Below are 15,322 nucleotides of genomic sequence, written 5' to 3'. Positions count from 1 at the left end.
TCTGCAACTCAGAGTTCTCTAGTTTTTACAATGCGGAAATTTTTTCCGATAGGCATACATCGTAAAGGTTTACGCTACTGAAATGCAAAGCAGATGCGCCACTTGTGACTGCCCCCTTAGAGTTAACGTAGATGAGAAATTTAGCCAAGAGAATAGAGGACTTTCACTGCATGTTATTAAGAAAGTCCAGTGGTGCAGGAACCTAATAAACCATCAATACCGCAGTAGGTTGTTAGTTTACCGCTCACTACAATAAGGCCTGCTTCACACGAGCGCTGCGCATCTCGGACGTGAAAAACTGTCGTTTTTCACGTCCGAGGTGCATCCGTGCTCAACGCTGTGGGACCCGAAGTCACGCATCCACCATGGTTGAGAGTCTATGGAGGGAGGCGTGAATAGATAGGACATGTCCTATTTTCGCACGGACTCTTCACACGGTCCGTTGGAACGGGCCTTAGAGTGATTCGAATAACTTTGATGAGACCTTCTTAGCAATCTGCTGCCATTACAGCACTCGTCATCCAGCACATCGAAGGACACTGATCATTCTCCTATCATTTTGCCTTAAAAGCCATATTCTAGAAGTTTACAAAGATGAGTAACACAGACTACACTAGGAAGACAAGGACACAACAGAAAATGTACATCATTATGTGGCTGGACTGGTTGTCCGTGATAATGGGTTGTATTGTTCCATTTACCAGGTGGTGCATTATGTTTAAGATGATGATCGTGATTCAAAATAAGAATCTGAAGAATCAATGAATGCCATGAGTGGAATTGGGAGATGACAAATGTTTGGGAATACAGCGGCAGTACATGTATGCAGTTCATTTTGATGTAGAGTGATAATAACAGTGGCCAACAATGTATTTTGATAGAACCGATGGAGAATAATTGAGACACTTTCTCAATTCCGCAACTAACATGTGACAAGCAATGATAGACATCACGTAAATGGAACAGGCAAAATGTAGACCAGACCTGAAGTGACGCGTGGATTGGGCATGTATGGACATTTTACTTACTCAGGTATCTCATTAGTCAGGTGGCTTGAAAACAAGGAAACAACACGGACACATATAAGACAGAAGACAGACGCGTGACACACACTACAACTGCTTGCACATTAAAGGGAATTCATCGTCAGTTATCCTATAGTGTAGTATAGTATAGTGCATTAGCTATTGTACATCAAGCCTTAGGGCTAAACTAAAAGACGTGTTGATTGTGGTACCCAACACGAGTGTCACATGACTTGACATGAGTGACTTGCCTATGTGACATTAGCAGTAATTTCAATTGGTTTCTGGTATCTGACCAGATAAAGGTTATTATTATAGGATTATTCCAACCATGAACACGTATCACCCCATCTCCATCTCTTACCATCCGTACGTCTGCAGTGGGGAGGAGTTGTACGGAGCAGAGGCCCAGCATGCTCACCGATGCGCAATACAACTCTGTAGGAGGTACCTAAACAGCCGAGCACTCTCACAGTTGTTTTTATACCCCCCCCCCCATAGAGTTGTATTGTGAAAATGATAAACCTCAAAGGAGGGGGACTGGGGTCCCCTCTTCTAGCCATCAGTGAGGATCCTAGAGATCAGACCCCTTTGATCTAACATTTATCATCTATCTTGTGCATAGGTGATAAATGTTTATGGATGGAATACCCGTTTAAGTGCAACTGTTGGGGAACGCCATGTTGCGGACACATTGAGCCACATACGCGAGACCTCTGATAATGTCCCTAGAAACGTCTTCACTTTTCAAAAATGATATAGTATATCTAGTATAGACCAGAGGAGAAGTTGCACTGACCTAATCCATGTTACATTCTAGTACATCCAGACCTGCTTGTATTCCTGAGTCAAAGACTAGAAAATCAATATAAACGTGTAATGCACCGAAATGACTGTAGACACGTCCAAGGAGTCCATGCTACACTAGATCGAGATGTAGTCATGACGGGTCTTGTTGATTTTACAAAGTTCCTTTTTATGCTGTTATTTTTTTATTTAAAAAAAGTTCAGAAGTTTTTTACAGATATATTCCCTTTAATGGTCCAGTCCAGTAAGCAGGACATACTGTGTGGGATGTGTTGCAGCACAAAGTAAATGATCATAACTCAATTCTGGAGAGAAATGGTTACTATTATTTTATTTGTGAAGCTCGAGCTTTCCATCGTGATGCCCATGTGACACTGGGTTCTCGCTTCACCCCCTACTGCCATATGAAAAAAACAAAAGTCTGTAACAAATCCAAAGTCTAAGGCTAAAAAAAACAAAGCCCCTATACATCAGTCTGATACAAGAGAAGACTGGAACATGTCCATTCCTGTTTATGTGTACGTATATATGGAAGATCCGAAACATTTTGTAAGGAACACCTACAATCATTCAAATATTTTCCATGCCCAACTGCATCCTGCTTAACCAGGCCGAACATTAGGGGAAACAGGGATCCGACAGGATGGATAATTATGTCCTTGAACGAACATGTTAATGGGACAATCTAGGTGTTGGTCAGCCATTTCTCATGTCAATGGCTGGCTTGTGGCACTCCCTCATTTATACCTAGATAACCTGAGTGAAATGTACCTTTTAGTGACTGCATTGTGATATTCCAGATAGGTCTTTCCATCAAAGGACACAGCTTCAGAGTCTCCTGCTGCCTTTTCAATGGTAACTGTGGAAGACAAGGATACACAAGATTCAATTATAGCAAATTTGTGTAAAAAAAACAAGATCAAATTCAATACTTAATGGGAGCAGATCAAAATTTGTAGTGGGAGGTCATCCTACAAAACAAAGATGGAGTCATCAAGTCATACATTTACACAGAAAGTTATGTCTCAGCCATAAATATTTCTAAATATGCACTTAGCCTCAGGTAGTTTAGGCACCTTGACATACTGTCACGCATGGGCACTGCCACTGTGCCTGCATGATGAACGTCGAGAGCATGAGACATCACTATGGAGACAGTCTGGGGCCAGATAAAGGTCCCCAGGGCTTTTTCTTGTGACAATCCTGTTAGGGCTTGTAGAAATTACAACTTGTCCTTCAAAATACAAGACTCTATATTGCGGGGTTGATGGGGGAAAAAAAAAAAGGTATTCGTTCTGGAATGCTGAGATGAAAAATCGGAACATTATGTATGGTCCTAAAAGACAAAAATGGCCTGGTCCTTAAGTTGTTAAAGGGGTAGTACCGGAATCGACAATTATCACAAATTCGCATTATAGGTGTCTGATTGCTGGGGCCCCCACCGATCACGAGAACGGAAGTCCCAAACCCCCACGTTCCTCCTCACTGCTCAACCTCAGTAAGGAAGACTGTGGATGGAGTGGCAGTCAATTCAAAATCTATAGGAACGATGGAAACCGTGTCAGGTGTTTCCGTCAGTCCCATAGGCCTTAAGTGGAGCGGTGGTTGCATGTTGAACCGCCACTCCATTCAAGCTCCCACTCCATTCAAGCTCCTCCTCACCGTGGAGGGTGCAATGAGAAGGAAAGGGGGGTTCAGGACAACCCCAAAGTTTTTTTTATCTGATGTTCCAAGAAGTATTTCATATTTCCCATCTTTCTCAAAAGGTCTATAAGCACACATATGGCGGCTTCAGCTTTGAGCTCATAGTTTCTAGGGTAGACCAGTAAGCATTTGCTTCCAATTATATTAGATTTCTCTGGCAACCTGCATTGTATTCCTCTCTCCACTTATTATCAAACCATTTAAATCCGTACTCATTTTTTTTTATATGCAAATTCCTGATTTGTAAAGTTTGTTTTTTGTAGAAGAATTTTTTATACATAGAAAATTGATAATACGGAGTATGTTTATTCCGCAATTTAAATGCTTACGTTGATCTATTCTGCATCACAAAAGCACAACCCAAACAAGAGCGCAATATAATGAAACACGTCTTACTCCGCTATTCACACACTCTAAATATAACAATAAAACGTCATCCTGTGAATTGTTCATTGTTGCCCAGGACCACAAAAAAATCATTCACAGCTTGATATCAGAGCTGAACACACATTTCATCTCTATGAAAAGAAACGGCAAACTGACAATATTGTCTTCTTGTTCTCCTCTATTAAAAAAGAAAAGCAATTTTCTCAAGTACAATTAAGATTTTTGAGTGCTGACACATATTGCGTGAAAGAAATGTACTTCATACGAGGTAGTTGGTAAAGTTCTGGATTAACAGAGCACCAGCTCTAAAGAACAAACTAAATGAAAGTGCAGCTGATATCATGTAAGGGGTTGTTTCTTGAAGACGTCTGTCCATATACTCTCTTATGGCATAGGAAGTCATAGAGGGGGGTCTCTTGCTCAGAACCCCTTTTATGAACCAGGACAGAGCTGGCAATTCAATGCATTACAGGTTCCCCTGGCAATAACAGATGATCGCTGGCGTTAGAAAGCTGGACCCACGCAATTAGCTGATCGTCTAGCCACCTGAGCTAAAGATGGGTTGTCTTGATGAGGGGCTATCAAGTGACGTATATTTAATGGCCTAATCTCAGGATAGGCCATCAATATCTTATCGGTTGGGGTCCGACTCTAGGCACCCCTCACTGAACAGTTGTTTGTTGCTTCCCTTTCAATGCTTAGTGTGTGTGTTCACATCAGCCGTAGGGTTCTGTTGATGGATTCCGTCAGACCTTTCCGTCGGAGGAACCCATCAACGGAAAGGCAATCTGAAACTATAGCTTCCGCTTGAATTACCATTGATTTCAATGGTAATGTTACCGTTGCAAATGGTTTCCGTTTGTCTCCGTTCTGTAAGGTTTCCATTTTGTATGGCAGAATCAATAGCGTAGTCGACTGCGCTATTGATTCCTCGAAAAAACGGAAACCTTACGGAATGGAGACAAGCGGGAACCGTTAGCAACGGAATCATTACCAATGGTAATGCAAACGGAAAGCTATGGTTTCCGTTTGGTTTTCATTCATGGGTTGACGGAAAGGACTGACGGAATCCACGAACGGAACCCTGACACTGATATGAGCAGGTCCTTACACAGCTCAGCACTGCACAGTCACATTCGCAGCGGCTTACAGCTTCCTCCCATTCATTTATCCCAGTTCAGAGAGGTGTACGGAATAAAGAGAAAGCAGCGCAACCACTTCAAACAGCTCCTCAACCTGGTGCCAAGAGTTGGAGCCCCACCTATCAGATATTGATGACCTATTCTGAGTATAGGCCATCAATTTTACCTAAAATTAATGACCAATCCTTAGCATATGGCATTAATATATGATTGGCAGGGGTACGACTCTCAGCACCCCCGCCAATCAGCTGTATGAAGGGGCTGCGGCACTCCGGCGAGCGCTGCTCCACCTTCATTGCTTACACAGGTCAGCACTACACAACGCTGTCACATTCGCAGCAGCCGTACACTGTATTACAGCGTCCTCCCATCCACTTGAATGGGAGGAAGTTGAAATACTGTGCACAGCCGCTACAAATGTGATGGTGTTGTGCAGTACAGAGCCGCGTGCAGAATGAAGGGGAAGCAGCTCTCTGTAGTGCCGTAGCCCCTTTAAGTAGCTGATTGGCAGGGGTGCCGAGGGTCTAAGCCCCACCAATTGGATAGTGATGGCTTATCCTAAGGATAAGGCCATCAATTATGCGTCACAGGATAACCCCTTAACGTGTATTTGAGTATCTCTGAAGGTTTCCAGAACTGGAGATATGTGAGGTAAAATAGTGAATATGTGTGTGTGTGTGTGTGTGTGTGGGGGGGGGGGGGGTTATTTTTCTGGACTTCCTGTCAGTAATCCCTTCAAAGATCACAGTCATAATTCCTCTCTCAGAACTGCTGATCCATTTTGAACAGATAGATTTTAGGTTTAGTGCCCCATCAAAAGAAAGAACAGCATGATCGTTTCAGTATCATCATGCCAGTCTGGTTGGATTTCAGGCATACCTGATCCTCTTCTACGAAACGGCCTACTCCCTTATTACTTGCTGAAATTCCTATCTGATATCCAAGTCAGACCTACTCACAGCTGCTGTGTCATGGACGGCTGGGTATTATTAATAAAAGTTTATATTTATAAACCGGGAGCGCTGTTTGCCGGGGTGGCGGAGGGGTCAGCTGCACAGCTGGTGAGTAAATGGGTAGCGGAAGTACTTTAAGATGTTGTAAATGCCATCCGCATGGTTGTCATGGGGAAGGGAGAGGTGAAGGGGTCACTTGGTGGAATTAGAACAGTTAAATCCTGCAGGTATGAGCCTATCTGCAGAGCGGACTCCTCTGGGACTGCGGGAGGTGAAAGTATTATGCGGAGGAAAGCTCAGATTTGATCTTTCTGACAGTGCTTTTCATTTATCGATTTTTTTTCCATCTCCTGTTCAGCGAGCTGTGAAGTGTGAAAATCCTGAGGAGGAATCGTTAACATCATCATGTACAAATATGAAGCTATACGTGGCAAAATGGAAGTTGACGGTAGACCGGAATCACTTGGCCCGGCTGGTTTGCCCACTATTCTATCAAGTTTTAATAAGCTCTTTAGGGAAAATAATAATTATTCACTTTTTTTTACTATGAGATACATAGTTGTAGTGATCATGTGGGTAAACCTGATGTGGATAAAGGGCTTGTAGACCTTTAAACATCATTTTGCAAATTATATATAGAATTAAAGCGACCCTCCGGTCCCGGGACAACATTTTAAACGAGATGGTGTATATGGAGTAATATTAGCTGGTGCCCTCCAGTTGTACCCCTCTGGATCAGCTGTTTTAGGGTCCCCTCTGTGCTGTCCGAAAAATGGCTGCTGTGCTTCTTAGACTAAAAATCTGAGACACTCCCACTGTTCTCTGATTGGCCAGAGCTGCTTATTTGAGCAGTTCTGTTTAATCTATGATAGACGGAGTGTCTTAGACTTAGTCTGAGAAGCGCTGTGGCCATTTTAAGACAACACAGAGGGTACCCCAAAACAGCGGATTCATGGCAGAGGGGTACAACTGGTGGGCACCAGGTAATATTACTCCATATACAACCATCATATTTATAATTATGTCCTGAGACCGGAGCGTCTACTGGCATTCTTTATCTTTTTACTCATTCTGTGTTACAGTCTGTATTATAGTCTAGAGCTGCGTTCACCATTGTACTGGACTCTGAGCTGTAATCTCTCAGCATTCCCTGGTGGCTCTCAGAGCTCACCCTAGTGATTTGCATTCTAGGAAGTGTAGTCTTTACACCAGGCACTAACGCCATCACATAATAGTTAAGCTGAACTGTAAGGGGTATGTTTCCAGTGACAACTAACTGAACTATGAATACAGCTCTGGCCTATAATACGGGCTGTAACACAGGACCAATGCTGGTAATACAATTTATTTACAATATTATTTAGCTTTGTTTTCTTGATTATATCTTTATATAAACGAGAAATATATACATTTTGTGTTTTGTTTTTTTTTTTGTATATTTATTTGCTATTTTATATTACTTACTACCTAATGTTTCCTAAAGAAATTGTAGTGGTTGGGGGTGTTGTGTAATGGTAGTGTTAAAGCACTTATGGTAATTTAGATTGCATTCACTTATTTCTCGGACAGTGTGCGCTATGTATACCATCTGTACAAAACAGAGCCAATATAAAATCACTTGCCACCTGAGTAATTGCAGCATTAGACTAGTCGCCTTTCCTCAGTGAAGTCACCACATTCTCATATCATGCAGATCTAGAGAAAATATATATGTAAATTTCAAAAATAAAATTGGTGAACTTGCCTTTCTCACAATGGCCACCTGAGAATCCCCTCTGGCAAATGCATTCAAAGCTCTCTTTCTGGGGTGAGCAAAGTCCTCCATTCTGGCAAGGGTTTGGTTTCTGGGTACAGGGGTGACCACGGTACGGGGAGATTTCAATGGCATTTCGAATGTTCTCCTCCCTCAGTACAGGAAGACCTTTAATGGAGATCTGCAGGACGCAAACACGGTGAAAAAGACATTTGCTGGATATAATCTTTCGTTTGCTCTAAATTTATACCTAGAGTGTTTAAATGCAGCTGGTATTAGATCTATGGAGAACTAATAATATCGTAAAATTCCTGTAAACTGGCACTGGCTACTATATTGTAGTCCGTTCTATGACAGGTGGACACTGACAGCAGAGGGACCCTGCTCAAGAACAGTATATGCAGCCATTGTTCTCCAACTTCTGACAGCTGGGTGCAAGCAAACCATCTCCTTCGAGGTTCTCTAGAATATCCTTCCAACATGGATTGGAATGACCCTAGTCCCTCACAAGCAATCTAATAGACAGTAGGGAGCACTATTCGTTTTTTAAGGTAGTGGTAAGACCCTTGCCTGCAGGGCCCCAACAAAATGGAAAATCTAGGTTTCAGTGACACTCCTCCTTCAAAAATTGTCTAACACTTAAAGGGTTATTCCCATCACAGAAAGTGAAAGCATATCACTAGGATATGTCATCCGTTTCTGAGCGGTGGTGGTCCAACTGTCGAGACCCCCACCGATCCTGAGAATGAAGGGCCTGCGAGTCTGTTTTAGCACTGTATCCCAGCCACTCGCTGTGCAGGTAAACTGCGGCTCGGCACCATTCACTTGAATGGAGCTGTTCTTCAGTTCTCTGCACAGCAGATGGCTGCGAGCGCCATTGTGCAAGGAAAAAGATTGAAGGGGATGCAGCACGAAAGCATCATTCTCAGAATCGGCGGCTGTCCTGACAGTTGTACTCCCACCGTTTACAAACTGATGGCATATCCTAGCAACATGCCACCACTTTCTGTGATGGGAATAACCTTTTAAGAAATCTGATAGAAAGCCAATGCACATATGAGTAAATGAGAAAAAAGTGGAGCCAACGCAAACACAAGGAGAACATAAAAAACACATGCAAATTTTGAGTTGGTCGATTTTGAATCAAGATGCTCAATGCTGCAAGTCAGTAATGCAAACCACTGAGCCCCCTACATGATCAGTATGAATGGCATCATCAGTATGTCCACTGATTCTTACCTTCTGGATGGCCCCATCAAAGCTGGTAGATATGGCTGCAGCTCGAGCCAATTTGCTGAAGTCTGGTGATCCACCCACGTAGAGGGACTCTTTCAGGTTTAGAGCAGTGTGCGGTGCCTGGTAGAAAGATTAAAGAGAGGCGTCACAAAGTGTGCACTGACGATCTTTATTATTAATGATGACTAATGGGATGCTCCCAACCTTTGCAAACGCTTTGCTAACCACTTACATTCTATATCTATGAAATAATGCCAGATCTGGGATTCCAAGAAACCATCCCCCAACATTTTATGCTTCATTTTCCCTACAAGAATCCTTCTATTCTCTTGCATGATAATCTCCTTTTTAACATCAGCTATCAGCATGCTAGAGGGCACTCTGATCTTGCTATATCACAGAATAAAATGGAAACAGAGAATTCAATGTATTTATAATGTATACCCGCGGAGCCCAATGAAGCTATGAAACGGTTATATGCAATTTTACCCAGAGGAGACAATCCAAAAAAGGTAGCAATCATCTGCTCATTTTAACGTTTCTATGGCGCCCTCTGCTGGTCATGTGTAGACTACAGCATCTTTAGAAATTCGCATTGTAGTATATACAGATACACAAGACTCTGTGTTGTTACCCCCCGAGATAACCATATATACGATCACCTTCACTAAGATAATTCTCTCCGCCATGCGTTAAATATATTTGTCCTTTATATCCCACTATTATAGAAAATACTATACTTGATAAGCTCTGTTGTACCACAAAATAAGCCGCTATTCCCTAAATAACCCAGACCCTGAACCCTCCCATCGATTAAAGGTCTACATTAATTAGTACTTGATGCTCGCGGGAATTATGAGATGGATGGCTGGAAATTATTGGAAAATGCTCAGTACGATGAAAGAAATTGAAAGAGAAAAACACATTAAAGGAGAGAGAAAAAGAGACACCAAAGCCGGGACATAATCTAGTCTAAGGGTGATTAACTGGAATGGAGGGTTCGCATGGGACATGGGATGAAACACATGTGCTTATCTTTACCTTACGGGATTTCTGAAATCCAGAGAGTGCAACAATAGCAAAGACAGAGAGAAGAGGAAAAGGGGGAGAAAAGATGTCATCAGTGGGTTATAAAAGCTTTGGTGTGCAGGGCGGCTGACGTCATCCATCCACAATTCAAAGTTTTCATCAAGCATTAGAAAATAGTCTGTGTACAGCAGCAGTCCCTACAGAGCGCTGAGCGGCAATTAAAGCATCAGTCCATGCTGGCAGCCAGAGACAACTGCTTAACTCACACAAACAATGCAGACGGCTTTCTCTTAATTGTATGGCCTTGTGCCAAGCGCTACTTGCAATTCTGTTTGGTGATTTTAAATCCATTACAATGCTCTTTTTATACATTCTGATGTATTTACTGGAAATGTCCTGCCTTCCCACAGATCACTGTCACTTCAATAAGACGAGGCGTTGTATGCGGTGCGGACACGATATGCCGTAGAGGAATAGCTCTTTGTCAGGGGATGTCAATGTCAATAAATGTGTGAGTTCAATATAATGCAATAGATCAGGGGTTTATGGACTGTCCCAGTGTAATGAAGCTAGGCCAACAGAATGTGCTGCTGAATAACTCATTTTATTTGTTTTCTTTGGCTCCGTTCACACTTGCGTCACGGGCACTATGTCAGGATTCCGGTATTTTTGCTGCAGGGATAGCGTATTCGGGTAGTCAGTATCAATAGATATTAAATGTGATCACTATGTGCAAACAACCTTCTTTCTACACGTGCCACTGGCAAGAGACTGTGCCACATTAGATACAGGCATCTATAGGCAAGTTAGAATACTGGGGCACAAAATCCAATAGTGGCGCCGCTGACCGACAGGGCTGTCCCTCAGAAGAGTCACTTAATAGTGGCTTTTGAATTGCAAATGCTTCCTGAAATCTCATCTGCTAAGGGTTAATGCTACAGAGGGGCGCTGTTTGAATCTCTGATTATTGAATGGAGTACTTAGTTTTATCTAGAGCAGGGGTCCCCAACTAAGACCCTATTAAATATATGACCAAGTGATATGATTCCTACCCTAATATTAACTGCCGGTGATGTGGTTTGACCCTATCTCCACTATAGTTCGGACCACAGCACACATCTCCAATAATATCCAAAAGGTATTTATTCATCAGACGTCCATGTAAGACGGCAATGTTTCGACCAGTAAAACATATAGGGTCTTTCTCAAGCCAGGCCTGATTAAGACCCTGTACGTTTTACGGGTGGAAATATTGCCGTCTTACATGGATGTCTGATGAATAAATACCTTTTGGATATTATTGGAGATGTGTGCTGTGGTCCGAACTATAGTGGAGATGTTGTAGACGATCAGCTAGAGTATTTCCAATATAGGACAGCGTGACATCATCTCGTATACCGGGACTTGTTCTGCTTCATTTACTTTTCCTGTTGGATGGTTTGACCCTAGTCACAAGTTCTAGTATTGTGATGACCGTGCTATCTCTGGGGGCCCGTGAATTACATGTGGCTCCTGAGTCTCTGGTTGGGAAACACTGATCTACAGAAATAAACCATATTTTAGTCTGCATATTTAGTATCTACAGTATGCGGTGTTAAGTATGCGGAATGTTGCATTGGTGTATTGTGTTGTGATGCTCCGGTATGATCTTGCTATAGCTACAATATCATTGTGTATTTAACATTCCTTTAAATGGTTATTCCCATCACACGCACCATGTGTGATAGGAATACCCCTTTAATTCCACATCAATAGGACCCAGTCTAATGAACATTACTGTACAAACTAAGGTAAATGCCCCACAGGGCGTCATTGACACCCCTGCATTGTGATTGAAAACCGCGCCAGCCCACTGTCTAGGGGCAGTTGTCAAATTGCTCATTAATGGCCGTGCGGTGTTGTGAGAAAAATGGCTGGTTACCAGCAAAATCGTGCAGACATTAATGATTAGACGCTTATGGGCGCACGATTTTGCGGGCAACCGGCCATTTTTCCAGCAGCAACATGTGGCCATTAACAAGCAATTTGACGGCACGCTGTTCGCTGATGTTTTCAGTCGCATCTTGGCCATGTCAATGGTAAACACACATACCAGCTTATTGGATGGCATGTTAAAGGAACACTATACATATTATATATTATGTAATAATGCTTATATAAAAAGTTTATTATATATAAAATGTACAATTTAAAATAATTGCAGGAGACACAATAACAACGTCAGTAACATAACATATAATATTCATTATTGCACACATTCCATATTACATAATTGTGACCTCCTGTTCTAAGTGTCTGTAATAAATAATCCATCAATGACAGCAGACATTATATATATAAAGCCGATACTAGTAATATTCATTACAATCTCAGTGGCACCTGTTCACACATATGCAGGATCTCTCACATTTCAACCCTAGATCCCTAGACATGTGGACCGCTGATGTGACATGTTAATGGTCATTGACACACTGGTTGGAAATCTCTTGGGTCGGGGTACTGATGCTGTAAGATTAGTAAAGAGATTGACCGAGAATTTTAGAATTTTCAGAATCCTGTTTCCTTAGTGATAAAAACATATTTCTCCACTATTGTTATTTATAGTTGTGAAGACGTTTCTGAGTTACCAACAGTTGAAGTTACAGGCCTTCTGTGCCTGTGTCCCCATGACAACACCTCTTATCCCATGCTCTGGCAGATCGGTGTTATCAGAGCTTTAATTTCTTTTAGCGCATGTAATGAAAGAAGTGGTCATATTTGTTTTCATAAGGCTCCATGTCCCTATGATAAGACTGAGAAACAGTGACATTAACTGCTACAGAAGGCTACATCAGTGGATGTCTAGGAGATGGGACTGTCACCAGTGTCCTGATTTAAAGTGACATTGCCACAAACTAGTCGCTGCATCTCCCACCAAAATTTGCAATAGGCAGCGGGAGATGCAGTGTTAAATGCAGTCTAGCCAGACAAGTGCCAGAAGTTCTTTGTTTGGGGGCCCCAGCTCCTGGACTCCCAATAATTTAGCCTTCTAAAATGTCTGAGTAACATGTTAGAAGAGGTTAAAATTGATAAAACCCCTTTAAGGCCATTCAAAATCATGATGGGAGTTGTAGTTTTGCAACAGCTTGAGAGCCACAGGTTGGAGACCACTGGCTTAGGCAGTTCCATGGAAGAAAGTTCATCAATTGGATTTTTTTTACTTCTCAGCCCACATATAACGTAAATATGTTTCACAAGCTTCAGAGTAATATTGAGTTTCATACTAATTTATATAGAATGCTTCTTCTCTGTCAGGTGATTGCTATATAGAAAGATCTGAAGGTGGCCCTTATACCAATCCACATGTATTCTGGGCTACTAATGCTTAGTCTCATATATTGTAGGTCTCATCTCTTACCGGTGACTCTCCTGTAACCTGCTCCTTGTTATTGATACGCATCAAGCCCTTCCTGCCGCTGCGCTCCAGGGTAACGCTAATCCAAGTGTGGAGGGGAAGTTTTTCTTTGCTCCTAGAATATGAAATAAGGACATGGTTATACAATTCCAGTAATTACAGTCAAGGGATTTACATATAGTGCGTAGTAGCAAAACACAGATCTAATATATGTAAGTCAGAAACGTAATTTACTTGGGTAAAAAAAATATTTGTAATTATTCAAGTTTTTATTAAATTAGGTTGTAACCACAAAACAGGATGGACTGTATTTATTTCCTTATGTATGAATGTGGTAGGTACGCTAAATGCTATGTTTCCACTGCTATATTGACTGTCTATGTAGTGTAGTCCAAAGAGTTTGGTCCATTCTGGTCCATTGAGAAATTAGGCATTTTGTAGATTGGGTAATGAGAGCCCATGAATAGAGCGCCACCTGAGGCCAATAAAACGTTAAATTCACAGATAAAGTAAAAAACAAACTACTAAAACATTAAAATAGAAAATGTATCTGAAAAATAATTTTACTACGATTGGTTTTATGATTACTAGCCGTACAATGACTATACACAGATTTCCATTTCTAAGGTTTTGCTGTTGATAACATTTATAATATGATATAAATACCAATTTTATTGAGGGAATGAATATATAAGCGCTTTGATTATAGTAAATATTAGTGGTAGTTCTGCCTGATCTATGTTATCAATGCACTTTCAATAACTTATTACTGATCTCATTTAAAACTTCTAAACTCATCGCCTTTGTATTTTAGTCCTCAAATCGTCCATAAAATTATTCCCACCTGGAGTCACCCTGTCAGAAGGAGAATATGCGGTGGGCATATTAAGTCATATTTATGACCGTGTTGCTTTAGAAAATGTTGAGAAAATACTTCTGAAAGCTGTCCCTCCCACGTCATTCTGGCTTCTCGGAGTGATTGAATTGTTCCATTCAAGAACTGTTTGCATATTGAATATAATGCAAGATTATTGTGTGCAGGAAACTTTTCAGGCATAATGCTGCAATTACTATTACATGTATACTTTACTTTAGAGTTTTTATGCTAATGAGTACTTGATTATAATAATTTCGGTGATTACATGTGGCAATTGTTTTGGCTGTGCCTTTCTCTACTTTCCTAATTACCATAGGCAATTTCTAGTCAGGAACTTTGCTGCTTGGAACTTTGTGTTTTCAACTTGGAGCACAACCGCCTCCATTATAATAATTGAGATATTTTTGAAAACTATAAAAAGAAGCTTGAAAACTTTCATAGTTGAGGTCGTTGCCATAAAGCAAAAAGGACAGTTATAGGACATATTTTATAGCATACCTAATAACAGCTGCTCCTTTTCCAAGATCATATCTATATTCCAGATGTCCATCGTGTAAAGCCAAAGATACAAAGTCCCCTTTCCCATCGGTTTTTTGGCCATTGTAAAATAGAAGCCCATTGGGGTTGCTGGCAAGAAAGACGACTTCCATAGCAAGTTTGTCACTGAGGGAAGAAACATACAATGTATTAAGCAGGAATATACAGCGCGGAAAGAATGATAGCGTTCACGTAAGTATTACTATCGATAAGATGCATAGTCTTTATCAAGTTCTGAATTCTGCTAAACTTTTCGCAATTACTGCTACTAAATGTGCTTTATATAAAGTTAGTTACATGGATAGAGATTTAACCATTTCGAAAGGTCCAATGCCAAACATATCTAGTTGGTAAAGACTGAATATATTTACCCAACCAACTTTATACAAAAATTATAGTTAATAGGCTCACAAATGAATCTATACACAACAGGCCTCATTTATCAAAACTGTCTAATAGTAAAGATAACCTTGTTGTA

At 41.2% G+C, this 15,322-nt stretch overlaps 1 protein-coding gene across 14 annotated transcripts in view; it reads right to left on the bottom strand.

Annotated features, from left to right (window-relative positions):
* Nucleotides 1–15,322, bottom strand: part of AGRN (agrin) — a 380,231-nt gene that overhangs the window by 19,255 nt on the left and 345,654 nt on the right. For 7 of the 14 annotated variants that reach the window (XM_075839713.1, XM_075839714.1, XM_075839711.1 and 4 more), the window contains 7 exons: nt 14,806–14,970; nt 13,434–13,545; nt 10,049–10,060; nt 9,011–9,127; nt 7,763–7,952; nt 2,604–2,691; nt 1,029–1,052 (listed from right to left, as the gene is read on the bottom strand). In XM_075839713.1, coding sequence (XP_075695828.1) covers nt 1,029–1,052; nt 2,604–2,691; nt 7,763–7,952; nt 9,011–9,127; nt 10,049–10,060; nt 13,434–13,545; nt 14,806–14,970 — 708 coding nt within the window. The remainder of the gene's footprint in view (nt 1–1,028; nt 1,053–2,603; nt 2,692–7,762; nt 7,953–9,010; nt 9,128–10,048; nt 10,061–13,433; nt 13,546–14,805; nt 14,971–15,322) is intronic. The other 7 variants (XM_075839715.1, XM_075839717.1, XM_075839718.1 and 4 more) reach the window with 3 other exon arrangements.

Source organism: Rhinoderma darwinii, chromosome 10 (assembly GCF_050947455.1).
Source record: "Rhinoderma darwinii isolate aRhiDar2 chromosome 10, aRhiDar2.hap1, whole genome shotgun sequence".
Lineage (NCBI taxonomy): Eukaryota > Metazoa > Chordata > Amphibia > Anura > Rhinodermatidae > Rhinoderma > Rhinoderma darwinii.
This window is presented reverse-complemented; position numbering and strand designations above follow the sequence as displayed.